The sequence below is a fragment of the Dipteris shenzhenensis genome, chromosome 21 (genome assembly GCF_047967505.1).
Source record: "Dipteris shenzhenensis isolate YYH24624 ecotype China chromosome 21, Dip_SZ_1.0, whole genome shotgun sequence".
NCBI classification, from domain to species: domain Eukaryota; kingdom Viridiplantae; phylum Streptophyta; class Polypodiopsida; order Gleicheniales; family Dipteridaceae; genus Dipteris; species Dipteris shenzhenensis.
Genome location: NC_141616.1, coordinates 25,393,052 through 25,410,061, shown reverse-complemented (window position 1 = coordinate 25,410,061; position 17,010 = coordinate 25,393,052). Strand labels below are relative to the sequence as shown.

General features: G+C 39.4%; 1 protein-coding gene across 1 annotated transcript; it reads left to right on the top strand.

Moving 5' to 3' along the window:
• The first annotated feature begins 7,579 nt into the window (after positions 1-7,579).
• On the top strand, positions 7,580-8,377 carry LOC147888681 (UDP-glycosyltransferase 85A1-like). Its single transcript, XM_087392345.1, has one exon. The coding sequence runs from the start codon at positions 7,580-7,582 to the stop codon at positions 8,375-8,377; it is 798 nt and encodes a 265-aa protein (XP_087248471.1).
• Positions 8,378-17,010: the final 8,633 nt, after the last annotated feature.

The window sequence follows — 17,010 nt, the reverse complement described above, 5'->3', positions numbered from 1 at the left end:
GCTTTTTTGAGCTTGTAATCTTTAGGCTTGTTGAGCTTATGTAATGTAATGGTGAAGAAGATCATTGCAACATGTAGCTCACTAGGTTATGTAGTCATTCAATAGCCATCAAATGCTTGTCTATGTTTGTTTTCTCTCTTCTTGTACATGCATATACATACCAACACACTTATGGCTACTTGTTCTTATTCTCTCCATTATGTGAGCCACTATTGTCATGTAATGAAATCTAATTGATGGAGACATAGTGAGCTTGTGACACATTTTTGGGTTATAATATGAGTGTATAGTGTATTTCGATAGTGTATTTCGATAGAAGGATGTAGAAGTAAAAAATTACAACTAGCATGAGGAAGATGTAATTCTCAAAACAATCATCTAGCGCACCCCCCAAGACAAGATTGTATTTCTACTTACTTGTTAATGAGGTTTTTCTGTCTTTCAAAATCCTTTTGGATCCTAAGAGACAAACGATAGATTAGCGAGTGGCTTGAGCATCCCTTGAGTTATCTTTGGGGGGTGGGGAGAGAGAGAGAGAGAGAGAGAGAGAGAGAGAGAGAGAGAGAGAGAGAGCATTTAGTATCAACATTTGGCAACCACCATAATGGACAACTTGGAGTGCCATGTGTGGCTTTCGAGAGTGAAGAAACCCTTAGATTTGTAGCTACAGGCTTGGAATCACTCACTAATGAGCTATTGACGGATTATTTAAATAATGAGGCAAGAACAATGTAGATGATGATTGAGCTATTGAATGCCTAATGGCTCATTTTTCAATAATGATACTATAACTAATAGGGTACTACATTGCTTGGGGTGTTGAGTTCTTAGAGCATGGTTAAGTAGACATGAATGATCAAGGACACATAAGAATGTAAGACACTACAAAATGTAAGACTCGGTCATTGAGTGGCCCCAAGGTCAACAAGGTGGATTGGAAAATGACACAAATTAGAGCACGCTAACAGAAAGGGTTGAGGCAAATGAATTGGGTAGTGTGAAATTGCAACAAGCCCTACTCTTTTTGTAGCCAACACTATGATTCAAGAAGAGGATTCAAGAAGAGAACACTAGAAATTTAGGATACATAGGAACATGGACCAAAAGACACTCTTGAATAATTCCAAGAGCCCAGGTATACCCAAAAATGAAGCTGTGTGAAGGACAATGGTCCTATTTCAGAGGTCCCACTAAAGAACTCCAAGGATATAGCATCAAGCTATGGCCATTTTTAAAGCATTACACCATTAAAACTTCAAGACATACATTGTAGCAAGGTGGACTCAAGGACATTGCAATACTATAGGGATAAGGTTGACAAGATTCAGTGAAGGTCAGATTTGGCTCCAAATAAGCAAGGTTGTCTTGGTTTATGCCTCTACATATGTTTCTTTCCTGTTTTCAAAATATACACATGCATAGAACAAAAATTATGTGGCCTTGCAAGTGTGTCCATGAAAATGCTCTTGAAATATTTCTTGGGATGAATTGGAGAACTAGGTTAGGTGAACAAAATGGTTGTCTTTCAATGCCATTCATGTAAGAACAACGCGGTTATTAAATACTACATATCATGCCAAATATTATATTTAGCTTTCCAATATAGGTGCTAGAAGAAAATAGAAGCCATTGGCTTCCCCTCGAGTCTAATAATGATGACAATATAGGGTCAGTTTATATATTTTTGTTGAATAGGCATATGTCAAGAATGTGTCCTCTATCACATAGAAATGGACTCTAAGAGATTTCAACAACACCTATTTGTCATGGAGGATGCAATGTCAAAGTCCTCAACTTTACCTTAAATGGTGAAAAGGTTGGAAACCTATAGAGAAGTGCATGCATGGTTCCAATTTTGTCCATCCTGCAACATCGAAGGTAGTAAAAAGTGTGTTTGACTAGTGCAACCATGAAGTTTTGGATTTTGGACTTTGGCATTTGCAAGTTCTTGCTTCAAGAATTGGACATAGAAAATGTAGTGTAATTTATTTTGATGTTTTTACTTTATCCATGTATAGACTTTTCAAGTAATATTTGGGATTTATGGGTCGGCATTTTTATTTTTAGGTTATGGGTCGGCCTTTTTATTTTTAGGTTTTGGGTATATATAGAGGTAAGTGGAAATTTCATATCCACTTCTCCTACTCTCAAAACTACCTCATTCCCTAAATCACTATTTGGTTACATATTCCATGGGTTCAGCAAGAGCTACATTTCATAATTTCATATCATGGATTCCATTTTTAGATATGGAGGAGAAGATTTTCTATATGTTTAACAAGACCATGTCAACTTGACGAGTCTACAAAAATATCAGTTTTGGTATATTACATTAAGTACCTTTACTTCAAGGAACCCAAGTTCGTGAAGCACTTGGGTCATTTTTGTGATAATATTGTGGAGGCTGGTTCTAGGGATGGACATACAGGTTATATTTTACAATTGGGTATCATGGAGTACAAAGGCAATAGGATCCTTTCCTAGGATATGATCTTCATCTTTCTTTTATAGGAAGGAAATTTGGAAGAAGCATCCTCACCCTCAAGTGCTGCCTCTATAGATCTACTAATATCCTTATCCCCATAGCGGACTCTGACCTATACATGGAAGAGAATCTCATCAAGTTCCACCTTTAACCTTTAATGTTCTCCTTACATTTCTTTTTTCTCCTAGATCCCTCCATCTTGTGAGCAAATCTACCATAGTGGACCTAGTGGTATTTTCAGTGACAAAAGAGGAAGAGAACTCTTGAAGCTTTAACAACCATTTTGCAAATCTCCCCCTAGGATTAGGCTTGAGAACTAAATATGCTAATACAGACTGAGAGGTAAGGAAGAAAAATGGTTGAGGTAATAAATAGGAGCGAAACTTTCTGACTGAAAACACTAGAGAGAGCTTGCTGCTCCATTTCTTCATACCTTGTTTCCAACTCTCTAAGTTGTCAGTTGGCATAATAGATGGGTTGCATTCTACCTGACTCTCCTTTTTGTAGCAATATAGCACCAATTGAATGCAAATATACACTTGGATTCACATAAAACTCTTGAGACCAATCAAGGGGCTTCAATATTGGGCCCTTACTCATGGCCTTCTTAAGTTGCTGAAAAGACTCCTGTTGCTCTATACCCCATTGGAAAGAAACTCCTTTTCTTATCACAACAAGTTCATGGAATGCATCATATTCACACACTAACATTTTGTTTGACATCAACTTAATCTATAGCATATGAGCTCTCACTAATTCACTATTGAACAAATGATCATGTGACACTAAACATAATCAAAACAATAACCTTTTACCATGGACATTTCTAAATGATAGAAAAAGGAATCTTTTAGGAATCTTTATGTGTAGTCAAAAAATGACTACCTCGCCATGCTTGAATACTGAAGATTGTCCTCACAGAGCAATCATGCAATTAAGTACCACAATCGTGTCCTCTCTGAGTAATCAAGCTCTCCACGTTTCTCCTTTAGCAAATGAGCCTACAAATGAGACTTCTCCAATATATATAGACATTGTGTTTCCAAAGATAGTAACCATGTTAGAGTTTTAATTTTAGGGTTTTGTAATTTGTCCTACATTATTCTTAAATAAAAATGATGTTGCATAAAGAGAAACATGCCTTCATATTTAAACCATTATCATTGTTTAGATCTTTATATAGGCACAATCAGGAGAGATCTTCCACTTGTCATTAGCCCCATGAAGCCACCTGCTATCCAATCTCCCAAATCAACTAACAAAATAAAAAGCTAATGTTCATGCACTTGAATCTAAGCATGGATAGATACCGACTAGCAAAAATAAACCCACCACTGATAGTAGGTACTTTAAAAAAGAATAACTAAAACTTACAAGGTTGATTGGAATCTTTGGTTATCCTTTTTTAAATTCCTTCTTGGCTCACTCAAGATCCAAGGAACGCCTCAATTTTGAGGATGGGAATAGTGCGATGGTGACTCCTATTTTTATACTTAAAGTATACCTCATAGTATATAGACTATACCATGTGGTATATGTTTTTATATTGTATGGTAACTCTATAAATAACTTGGTATATTTACTGGTCCCAAAAAAAAACCATTGCTAGGCCGTTTTCGAGTGCTCCTAGCTCAATTTAAAAACGTTTAAAATGTTTTAAAATGCTAACTTAAATTTCCCATTTTAAAACCCCTACATATCCCTAGATATTACAATGTGTAAATTAGCTTCCAAAAAAATTTTCTACCAATTTTACAGATAGGTATAAGTTTTACCTCAATTTTAAAATTTAAATAAAATCTTGCACTATTAGGAGGGAATGTTAAAAGTGGGTAAACCACAATAGTTCTAAAATCTCACTCAATATCCAATAGTGTTAACACCATATTAGAGAGTTTAGGGATTTTCCAAGTCCCACTTTCAAGTAAGGTGTTAGGATTTGGACACCCTAGTATAGTGTTTTAGGTAGATTCAACTTTCAAGTATAGGGTTAAGATTTGACCATGTGGCCAAATCTTAACAGGATCTTAACCATATTGGGAATTCCCAAACTATTTGAAAATTTCCAAATTCCCTAATATAGCATTTGTTCACAAATGCGATGGAAACCACAAACGATTGACAAGCTTTAAAAAAACATTCAAGACAAAAAAAAAAGGTGCTACAACATAGATCTTCAATAAATTCCAAGAACAATAACCTTGACTAAATTTGCAAAAGCCTCAACCAAGAACAAGATATATAACATTTGAGAATCAATGGCACCCACAAATGTCATATTTATAAGTAAAATAAAAGATGCAATAGATTAATGGAAAATAGAAAATACAAATGAACTAGAGCAAAAAATGTGAGCATTAATGGAGCAAAATATAGAAAAGTCTTTGGTGGAAGTTCAAAGTATGTGAATTGCTATTTCCTAAAAATAGAAGACATGCCAAGCTATGTGCAAAGTTCTTGTGAGAGACTATGTTTTAGGAAGCAAATACGTAATGCCAAAGGGACTACGATAGATTGGGTGTGCATAAACAAAGACATAGCAAACATCCCATCTGCAAATGACAAGATTTGCAAATGCTTCAAATCACTATGCAAAAATCTTTTGCCTCGATATATATGTCTACTCCTAATCAACAGAAATAGAGATGAATAAATCTACTACCTAGATATATACATCCAATCCAAATTAAACTAGATAATTGTGTGCACTATAAATTAAGTCTAAATCATTTAACTAAAATCACCAATGGAACACAAGAAATTAAATTTCAAAGAAGAATGACTTGTTACTCCTCAAATAGCATTCACAAGATGGAATTATAGGAAGCATAATCAATCTAGTAGTGGACATTCCTAAGCTTCAAAGACTACTTCCATGATATCTAGATGACAGGGCAAGCTTGAAAATTGGGATTAAAAACACCTTGCATACAAAAAGTCAAAAAGATAGAAAACATCCATGTGTTCATTGTAATGAAAGCCAAAAATGAGACATGTGAAGAAAAGAAAATGATGACTGTACATCCTAGCAATTTGATCTCACACTTTCAAACCAACTATTTTCTCATAAAGGCAACAAAAAGATATATATACTCTAGTAACATTTCTAACCCAAAATATGCTTCCTTTGTCGATGCCTAATTCATCATGTATCCCCATGAAGCTTAATATTAGTAAATATATTTCATTTCATACCTAGTTACAACTATGGATACCACAACCACAGAATTATTTGAACAAGTTATGAGAGCTTGTGTTGAATCCAATAGATCCACACAAGAGTGAATACAAAAAATGGGCAATGATTTTCTAAATGCACAACAACTAAGTGCCTACTATGTTTGTTCACAAATGCATGAAGCATAGCAAAATGGAAGACATACTCTAAAGCATTTTGCAGTAGAAGATGATTGGGTGATGGGACATTCCAAGCCATTCCAAGAAAACTAAAAGATAAGAAATCATTCAGTTTTGTGAAGTTCTCTCTATACAAAGATTGACAAGTTTTATTGTATTGGCTTCTACTAAAAAATTGAGCAGCACAACAACTAAGTGCCCACTATGTTTGTTCACGAATGCATGAAGCATAGCAAAATGGAAGACATACTCTAAAGCATTTTGCAGTAGAAGATGATTGGGTAATGGGACATTCCAAGCCATTCCAAGAAAAGATAAGAAATCATTCAGTTTTGTGAAGTTCTCTCTATACAAAGATTGACAAGTTTTATTGTATTCGCTTCTACTAAAAAATTGAGTAGCTATAACAACATTGCATTAAACTCGGTTTTCCTTGAATACTATTTAAGCCACCCAAGTTCTCACTCCGCCAACATTTCTATTCCTAAATAGATCCCATAATCCCACTCTCGTGCATGTTTTACAAAATGCTCTTTAACTATGGGTTCTCATTATGTTTCTATGTATGTGCTATTATCTATACATATCCTCAATTATTTTGCGTAATCATGAAGTTATGAAGATACATATGATGAGGATTAAAAGTTGTGGCACATAGAAAATAAATGGGAGCTATATGAAGACTAAAATGCCAATGAAGCTAAATGGTGGAGCATATTTAAGCATCGATGGAGCCCTAGTATGGGGTGCAAGTGAAAAATTATGATGACAAGAGAGTGGTGATGGTATTAACTCTAAGTACAAGTCTGACAAATGATATGATGGTAGATTGGTGACATAGCACCTATCTTTTTGTATTTGACAAAGGAGAATCCTGTAAGGCTCTAAGGGATCACATGGCTTGCTTAGAGATTGATAATGATAGGAGCTGTCAATCTGTATTTTGAAAGGAGGATCTTCTAAGGCTCTAAGGGTTCACATGGTAGGAGTGGAGATTGTTGATGATAGCATCTTTCTTTTCATCTCTTGAGACTATAGGCTTGGGGTAGGCATGGTATGATGAGAGATTGGTGATGATGATAGCACCTTTCTTGGAAGGAGGTTCAAGGCTCTAAAGTGGTGCTAGGGCAAAACGGTTTTCCGAGCCAATTAAAAAGAAGACACTCACGCTTTTTGCATCTCAAAACATGGAAATGAGTGTGAAGATAGGGAGCCTAAATTTCAGGACATCGAAGTGACACGAGAGGGCTGAGTAACGGCCTTTATATGAGCCATGAGAGGTGCGAGCGAATGTGCAAGGAGAAGATGGAATGAAAGCCATGTATGGTGTTGGTGCCAATGCCACCGTTCTCTCTTGTGGCTTAGAAGTCGTTATTGTTTGCTTCGCTCGCTCTTACTCTCTCCATTCCAACGCCAACAAGCTCCGTTCTTCTCACCCCTCCATCCACTTCCACGTCCTCCCCCATGGCTTCCCCCCTTCCCTCCCTCACTACCAAGATCTCTTCGCTTTCTCTCCCTCCATACACCTCAACCTCCTCCACCTCCTTCGTACCCTCCTCCTTCACCACCCCGTTTCCTGTATCGTCTCCCACACTTTTATGGCTTGGCCCCAAGACGTCGCCCATCAGCTTCGCTCCCCCACAGTCGACGACTTCTGGACCATGACTGCCACCTCTTACTCTACGATTTTAGCTCTCCCTGAGATTCTGTAAAAGGGACACGTCGGCGTCACCGGTAATGAATTCTTCCTCTAGTGTTGCTTCACGTGTTACTCCCCCGCCCATCATAACTTTTTGTTCCTTGTTACACTTCCTAGGTGCGAGTCTGCCCTGGAAAAGCGAGAACCCAGTCTTCGTCGACTGTATCCCGGTGCTTCCTCGGTTCCCTGTAGAAGACATCCCCTTGGAGTTACGTGTTGCTGACCTTTCGGATCCTGTCTTCCTGGCATCTCTCAAGGCTGCTTCTTGCGCCAGGAAAGCTGAAAGGGTCCTTATCCACTCTGTATATGACTTAGAGAAAGATGCCTTCGACGGTTTGCGGGATGCTGGAATCTCAGCTTACGCCATTGGTCCACTGCCTTTCGACTCCAACAACGATGGCAATCCAACCAAGCCGGAATGCTCGAGCTGGTTAGATACGCAAGCTGACTCTTCCGCGATGTATGTGGCATTCGGCAGCAATCCGGTCTTGTCGCCCGAGGAGATCTTGGAGTTGGCATTCGGGTTGGAGGCCAGTGGGCAGCCGGCCTTCATGTGGGTAATCCGTTCCGATGCAGTGAAGGGCTCGGTCTCGGACATGTTGCCGGAAGGCTTCCAATCGAGAACCAAGGGGAGAGGCCTGATAGTGTCGTGGGGGCCTCAGGTGGGAGTGCTGGGGCATGCAGCGGTGGGGGGGTTTCTGACGCATTGCGGGTGGAATTCGACGATGGAGAGTTTATGGATGGGGGTACCGATGCTGGGGTTGTCCGAGGTGGGCAGAGCAGAGGTCGAATGCGACTATGAGTCTTCACAAGAAACCATTTTTCAGAATTTGTAGAATTTTTCGGCACCTAACTTGCCTAAAATATCCAAAGTTTACAAGATTGAGAAATTCTTTTTTATAGCTCAAAATGAAAATGTTGCAAGTTCATTGCATATAGTTTATTGGTTCCCATGAACACTCACTATCAACTAGCAAAATAATAACAAGTATTCTCCTAGAGAGGGCGAGAAAACACAAGCATATGAAATTCCCATTCTTTGTCTTGCTCCCTCTTGGTCTCCCCCTCTTGTGTTGCTCCTATTATATGCAATCACAATCAATAGAAATCCAAATGGATTAACAAACAGATGCCATAATGCTTACACTAGCATAAACATAGGAAAGCGTACAAGCATAGAGCAAGCATAAAGCATAAATCATAAAGCATATACAGAGGCATTCACATAGACATACATAACTAGTAGGTATTCACATAGGCATACATAGGCATTTACATAGGATTGGTAAAGAGGCACCATAATACTTACACTAGCATAAACATAGGCAATCATAGAAGCATAAAGAATATACTAGCATTCACATAAAGCATATATCATATGCGAGCATACATCTTTGTCATATTTCTTATAGTCTAGTGCAAAACATAAAGGGACAACAATGTTGTGCATCCCACACCAAGGGTTCACAATTGAATATGAAAACTTTAAGGAAGAATGAGTGGATTAAAGTTGAGATCAATCATTAATTTACTAGACATGATGGGGAATGCCTTGGAGCTTTAACATGTGCCCACATCTACAACAACTCGGCCTCACCATGTTAAGTATAGTAGAAATGCTACCTTGTTCCCAATACATTAAAAATTAAAAATTCCATTTAATTAACCATGTGGCATTACTTAGGTAAACTAGGCAGAAAATCCTTAATCAAATCTACCTAAAGCTCACGCGACGTGCATATAGAAACACGTATACACAAACACATATGTGAACCATGGCATTGAAACTTTTTGGTGGGTTAAGCTCATGGGTTTTTTCCTCTTCTTATAGCCCCAAGTTAATTTCTCTCATGAACTTTTCTTAAGTTCCATAGTTCATGCTTGTCTTGTTATGTGATGTCTCATGAAATTTCTTATGTTCCATAGTAGGCATCTTATGGTGATATCGTATACTCCTTTCAACAATGGATGTCCATGTCTCCACCATGAAGGTTTCAACAAGTTTACCATATCCACCTTCTAGTAACTTGCATACGAGCTTCAAAGACATACTAAGTCTTCCCTCTGCCTTCTAGGCCCTCACCCTCTAATCTCTCATCGCCTAAGAGACATTAAGCAAAGATTCTACCCATAGCATGCTATCAAGATTTGAATGAATACACAATTACTATGCAAACATGTAGATCCATTCATCCTGTGCATATCACTAGGGGAAAAACGGTGTATAATGCGTGATCGACCATGCAACGCATATCTGATGGTCACAATACTTTGCACACACCTCAGCTAGTTGAACTTGACTTGCGTGCAAAGTGGAGCCCCCATCTGATAAGTACTTGTTTGAATAACACACCTAGGACCATTTTTTTTAGGGTTGTGTATGACACTAAGGCACAAATGGTGTTTAATGCGTGATATACCATGCAAAGCATAGCCGATGGGCACAATACTTTGCACGCACCTCAACGTAGGTGTTATTGAATTGCATGCAAAGTGGCGTGTTTATCTGATGAGTACTTGATCGGATAACTTCTCCCACCAATAAATTAAGTACTAATTAAAAATTATAATAAATGAGTAGATTATTAAAAAGAGACTAATATTTATGTAAATGTTGCTGCTGCACCATCTGACACTAACGCTTGAGGCACTTTCAAAGAAACTTTCTACCATGCCAATGATATCAGCCTTGCGCTCAAAGCAACCTAAGCAATCTCTATTTTCCTTCACCTCTACAAAGGTTATTGCCTATTCTCCATACCACTTTTCAAGTGGCATATCCACTTGTGTGAACCGCTCGCATGCAAATAGAAGCAATTGCCAAAGGTTAATTGTATGACCTCCATAGTGCATATGTACCTATTTGAGCTGATTGGTCATTGTTCATCTTGTAAGTGCATAGCTGAGTAGGCTAGACTATTGAATGTTCAATTATAGCTTGTAGATGCTTTAAGCTAATGCATAGAATACAAAAATCCATGCTATCAAAGACTAGAATACATATATAGGCATAAACATAGGCATAGATAGAATCATAAACATAAATAGGCATGAATCATAAACATATATAGGCATGAATCATGAACATAGACATAAATATAGGCATAAATAGGCATAGAATCATAAACATAGGCATAAATATTTTACTAAATGTATGTTTAAATAGAGAAGGCTCACTTGTTCTACCTAAGAGTACTTCACATCTCTCTCTCTCTCTCTCTCTCTCTCTCTCTCTCTCTCTCTCTCTCTCTCGTAATATTTAACAAAAAAACACTACACAAGTGATGCATCTATCGGAGCTCTCAAGTTTTTAGAATAAGAAAACCCCTTGTCCCCCCCCCTTCCCCCCCCTTTACCCTCTATTCACCCACCATATAAACATTTCCTTTTGAAAACTCTTATAAATTTTGTCATCCTGCTCATTTGTTGTGAAACTATTGGTGAGGACAACACATACAAATTATACAAAAAGCAAGAAAGCTAAACAATAGAAGTTCCTTTCTTTTGGGGAAATTAAAAAATGTTGAGTTGCAAAAAGACCTCTCCTTTCTCTCGTTCCCATAGCCTCACCATCAACAATAAGCCGGTTCATACATAGGAAGGGATTAAGCCAAAATAGAATATATTAATACTATATGGAACCTTAGAACTTACAATGCTAGAATATTCGAATGGAAAATATGTCTACTCACAATCTGAGCGCAAGGAAAAGGGAAATTGGTCGTTCCAAATGTGGCTGCCCACCGATAAAATGTCTCCACCTCCTCGCAATCTTCTTACACACAGCCATGCAATAGAACTACAGACGTGTCTATTGCATGAAACAAGCCAAGCGATGGGCTACCGACCAAGCTTATACATCCAACTCAAAGGGTGTGTTGCAATTGTTGGCCATCCACATGGTAACGAGATATGCAAAGGATGCAATTTTAGGAACGGGTAAGGGTGGATTGCAACACATGGGAACATGATATTTGGGATGCTAGCTGGAGATGCAGGTATAGTTTCCAAGCACTACTCCAATTTCCCCAGTAGCAAGACGGACAAGTACTCGTGACCGAGACTCAAAATTAGAGATGTGACAGACAAGTACTCGTGAGGAGACTTGTGAGCAAGACTCGTGAGCAAGATAGAGCATGATTCAAGACTTGAACTAGTAGTACTCTGTTTCCATCGTTTGCGGTAATAGAGCAAAGTTTTGGGTTTTCCCCCCCAAAATTGCATTTTGGCACCTCCTTAACTTTCCTCCCTTTAATCCTTTAAACCACTAGTAGTATTGCCATGGCAAATGCACATACGAGACCCATCCATTAAATACTAATCTTCACCATATAATCTCAAGCTGAAGCCCTACAGTAAAGTAAATTCTAGCCTTGTAAAGTCTTCTAGGTTGATTGCATTTCTTTCATGCATAAAGTGGATCTGAATTGTATAAAGCATGGAGATGTAAGTAATACTCAATGAAACTATCATTGTGATTGAGACTTGACCCAATACCCTCATGTGACAGACAATAAGCTAGATGAGTTCTTATGAAATATGTGCTCTACCCAGCAAAAAAGATTTTAGAGGTACAAGGGTTTGCAATTCTGCTAGGAAAGAGCTAAACATTAGCAACTTCGATGAGCACCAAGTGAGAATGAATTGATTCCCAACAAGTAAATAATGCCAAAATTTATGTACACTATATATACCATACCAATTATCCCCATTCGGTAGTACTATAGTTGCATTAAGCTGGTGTGTCATTAGCTTGCTTACATAGTAGACCAGGTAATCCAGTCTGCCTTCTGGTCGAGCTAGGATAACTCCAATGGCATAGCCAAATGCATCAAAATGGACATGAAATCTAATATCCCACCTTAGTTGTCGTAGAATAGGCATTTCAATGGCTCATTTCTTGACAATATGAAATGCCTCAGCCAACTCCTTGGTCCATTGGAACTACAGATTACACCTTCACTTGTTGGGATGACTTTCTCAACTTCTATGACATTTTGTCTTGCAGCTAGTTATCCAGTCCCCCATTTTGGCTTGTAACAAAAATGTAGGAGATCATATCTATCATCACATATTGGTTGGTCTAGAGTGATAAGGTTTTGGATGGTGCACTATGCATCTATAAAATCATTCACACCCTTCGCTATGAACCCATTGCCAGAGTGACTGCTAAAGTTGAGAGCTCTTAACTTAATGTTTTGGCTGAGATCTCACCTTTAACCTTTACATACAATTCTAGGACGACACCCATTGCAAACTCATTGTCTTTGACATGTAACTCAACTATCAATACAACTTTTCTACTACTACATTTACATCTTTACTATCAATAAAACTCCTATTTTCACCTCTGTTGCATATGTTGCCATAGTAGGCATCAATCCTAGCTACATAGCAATGCTTACATATGCTTCTTTGGGGAGAATGAATGCTGTGAGTATTGCTTCACCACCCATTTATTCCAACAGTTGTGATTCCAGCAACATATTTCGAGTGCTCTCAACAATAAGTGCTCATTTGGCTTTGAGAGGTCGATGAAGTGGTGAAAAAAGAGGAGAGGAGGATGGAAGATGGTGATGGAGATGGACATGGAGACCTGTAAGCTAGATTTCCTCACACACCACTCACGCCAAACTATAGTGCAACAAGCCATGGAAAGGACCTGGACGAAATGAGGGAGGATGAGAATGGAAATGGACTATCACATCACTCTCTTCGACAAATGGACTGTCACATCACTCTTCGACCTTACTAAGACCAGTCTGTTGATTTGCCAAGTGATGACATTTTCCTTGAACTTGGTGAAAAGAAGGCTTTGTCTTCTTTTGGGCATCTGAACCTTTTCTGAATAGAGGTAGAGCGTCCGTGAGTCGCATCAGAACATCTACCATTTCGATCAACGATCCTTTACCACCTGGCAAGAATGGACAAACACCGTCAGCTAACCAAGTCGATGGGAGGGGAGGGGCCACGGTATCTTATGTGACTGTAGCTCAAAAGTATAGAGAAGGGTTCTAGAACTGATAAAGGAAGCAGAGTTGGTGAAGCAACAGAAAGAAGCGCAAGGAATCTTCACTGTGAGACCGAAAAGGAAGACCCATAGGCCCCCGCCACCAGCAACCCATTCGAAGGAAGAAAGTGCACTGCTAAGAAAAAGACTTCTCTTGGTGAAAGTCAAGGTTCTACAAGAGGTAAGCAAGTTGCAGCCTTTGTAAACGAGGACCTTCTCTCTTATTCTATAGACTGGCTTAGCACCCATGCATTTATAGGCTTCCTCCCTGGGCCCAAACCCCCCTTAGTCTTTATTGAGAATTGGGTGAGAACCAATTGGGTGAGACAAGGCATTAATGTCACTAATGTGAGGTTTTTGAGAAAGGGATTTTTTGTCTTCCTCTTTGAGTCCCCTAGTATGGATTCCAAAGCCCTTAACTGTACTCTTTGGACCATTAGACACCAACCTCTCTACCTAGAGAGGTGGAAGCATAACATTAACCCTGACCTGCCTAGGTCCACTATTACCCCTGTTTGGGTAGAATTGCTAGATCCTCCTATGTCCCTCTGCAACCAAGTTGCCTCCCTATGCAGTGGTCTAGGTGAGATAGTGGGTCTTGAGAAAGAAAACTTTATAAATCCTAGAGCTAACCATCAGGAGTTCATTAAAATGGATATTGCAGAGGATCTTCCCATCACTCTGGTCATGGTGAATAGAAATGGCAGCATATACAGAGAACACCCCCTCCTTTATAAGAATCTGCCAAATTCATGCTTCCTCTATGGACTGGCAAGTCATGCAGTTAAAAAATGCCCATAGAGGAGAGCTAAACCCAAGCCCAAGGATCTTCCTGTAGCTAATAACACCAAACAGACTGAGAAATGGATTCCCAAGATCCCTGTCACTATTGAGAATTTCCTTCCTTTGAGTGAAGGTGTTGCCAAGCCCAAACCCTCTCTGGACAAAGGTAAAGGGAAAACAAATGACTCTCTAGTCTTGAATAATACCTTTGATGCCCTGGTTAATTGTGAGACAGAAGAGTGGATTTAAAAAAATCAAAATATGGATTTGGATGCTCAAGTAGAGCTAGGTTGGTCAAAAACCTTTGAAGAGGACATCAATAGAGATGATGAGATGACCTGTTCCAGACTTAGTGAGGAGGACTTAGAAGATGACCAAGACATTGTTAGTGCTGGTGAAAAGGATATTCTCATACAAGGAAAGACCTTTAATCAAGTGCAAAGTAAGAGAAATCTCTCTCAAGGCAAAGGTGCCTCCTCCCAAGTCAATAGCCCCAACCCCAGGGCCAAAAAGGGGACTAGACAGAATGGTAAATAAATCAATAGCCATTCTCTCCCTCAATGTCAGAGGTCTCACTGACTCTGGTAGAGGAGAAGAGGTAGCTTACTGGTTGAGAGTCAATAATATTTCTCCTACATTTCTTACCTTACAAGAGGTCAAAGCCTTTGGAGCCTCTCTTCAAAATAGACTTAAAACTGTTGATAAGAGAAGCAACTGGTTCTACACCCAGCATGAGGAGGGAAAGGGTGGTGTGGCAGTTGGGATACTTTCTAATTATGCCCATGGAATTTTAAGTGTTGAACTTGATGCATTACACAGATGTATTATGCTCAAGTGCTCTTTATAGGGTCAAACTTTCATTGTGGTTTTAGTGTATGCCCCTAACAATATACAAGACAAGAAGGTCTGTTGGGAATCTTTACTTCATGTAGGCAACACGTGTTTTGTGGTAGGGGATTTCAACATGGTGGAGAACTCCACTGATAGATGGCTTGGAAAAGGTACTGTAATCAGAGGTAGTCAACTCATTGCATGGGAGAATATGGAAGGAGCCCTAAGCCTTGTTGACATGGGGATGAAAGGTTCTTTTACCTGGTCCAACAATCAAGTTGGTGTCAATAGAAGAGAGGCTAGATTGGATAGGGTTTATGCTTCTGAAGAGCTAGTAAGTCATTTAGACCTAGGTCTTCTCTTCTCTTTTTCTCTTTGACCACAAGCCTTTGCTCCTCAAGTGTCACTTTGGCCTAGGACAAAAGACCACCTCTTGGTTTAAGGCTAACCCTAAACTCTTTGACCTTAAAAGTGTCTAGGAAGGGATAGAAACAATTTGGCTGATGGCCTTCTCTAAGACTATCTCAGCCAATGATTCACTACTACACACAGGTCCTATTATGATGCTTAAGGACCGCAGATTAGCGTGCGTGGGATGCTAATTGTCGATAATAAAAGCGGGATTCGTTAAGGGTCGCTATAGCGACTTTAGGTAAATGTCGCTATATAGCGACGTTTAAAGAATGTCACTATATAGCGACCTTTATCAGACTTGTAAATGGTCGCTATATAGCGACACTTATTAGACTTGTGAATGGTCGCTATATAGTGACACTGAGACAGTTTCCTATAGCAACATTTTACAGAGAGTGTTTTTTCTCATACCGACCTTTCAGGAGGATAAATTTTCCCGAAGCACGCACTTGGGGCCACAAACGAGACATACTATTGGCATAGCACACAAGTCTTCTCGCACTCCTCTCGAGTCTTTGGAACCAACCAAGTGTGCCCAAATAGTAGCTCCCACATTCTTGAAGATATGCATGGGATCCAAGAGATGATTGATTTGTAACTGATATCAATAAGGAAGCTCATGAAAGATCAATAGCCTCTTCAGACCATGAGGAGGTTCATCTCCATTCGCCCTCCAAGCTTGAATCCAGTCACTTGCTTTCAAATATGGTGGTGGTGGATCAAGCTGACCTCCACGTGCGAGATGGTCTAGCGAAAGGTATCGAGCATAACCTTCATAAAAATTCTTCCTCATATGTTTGGAGTATCGTGCAAGTGATTTCAAACCTCGTCCACAAATAGGACAAGCATGGTACCCACTTGTAACAAGTCCTGCATGCATGCATGGATGTGTTAGTATGTATGTCTAGGAGCTCTGGAAATATCAAAGACCCGCACTCCTCTCCATAAGATCTGTAACTCCTCTATCAAAGGTGCCATGTACATGTCCATATTTTTGGCCTTGTACTTCCCTAGCACAAGTAGTGCAAGCATGAGGTGTCCCTTCTTTATTATTAGCCATGGTGGGATATTGTAATTCACCAAGGCTATGGGCCATGTCGACCAAGATGCCGAGCATAACCTGAAAGGATTCATGCCATCCATGGCGAGTCCAAGATGTAAGTTGCGTGGCTCCCTCGCAAAGTCTAGCCACTGATTGTCTATGTGCTTCCAAGCTACACAATCCATGGGAATCCTCAATGTGTCATCAGTGGACCGATGAGATGCATGCCAAGTCATCAACTCTGCTATGGATTTGCATCGGAACATGTGTTGTATTCTTGCAATGATGGGAAAGTGTCTCAAGACCTTTACTGGTATCTTCTCACCCTGCAAGTCATCTCTATCCGCTATGGATTTGCATCGGAACATGTGTTGTATTCTTGCAATGAT

Excerpts from the sequence above, each read along its gene's own strand:
- LOC147888681 (XM_087392345.1), top strand. The coding sequence starts at position 7,580 with ATGAATTCTTCCTCTAGTGTTGCTTCACGTGTTACTCCCCCGCCCATC.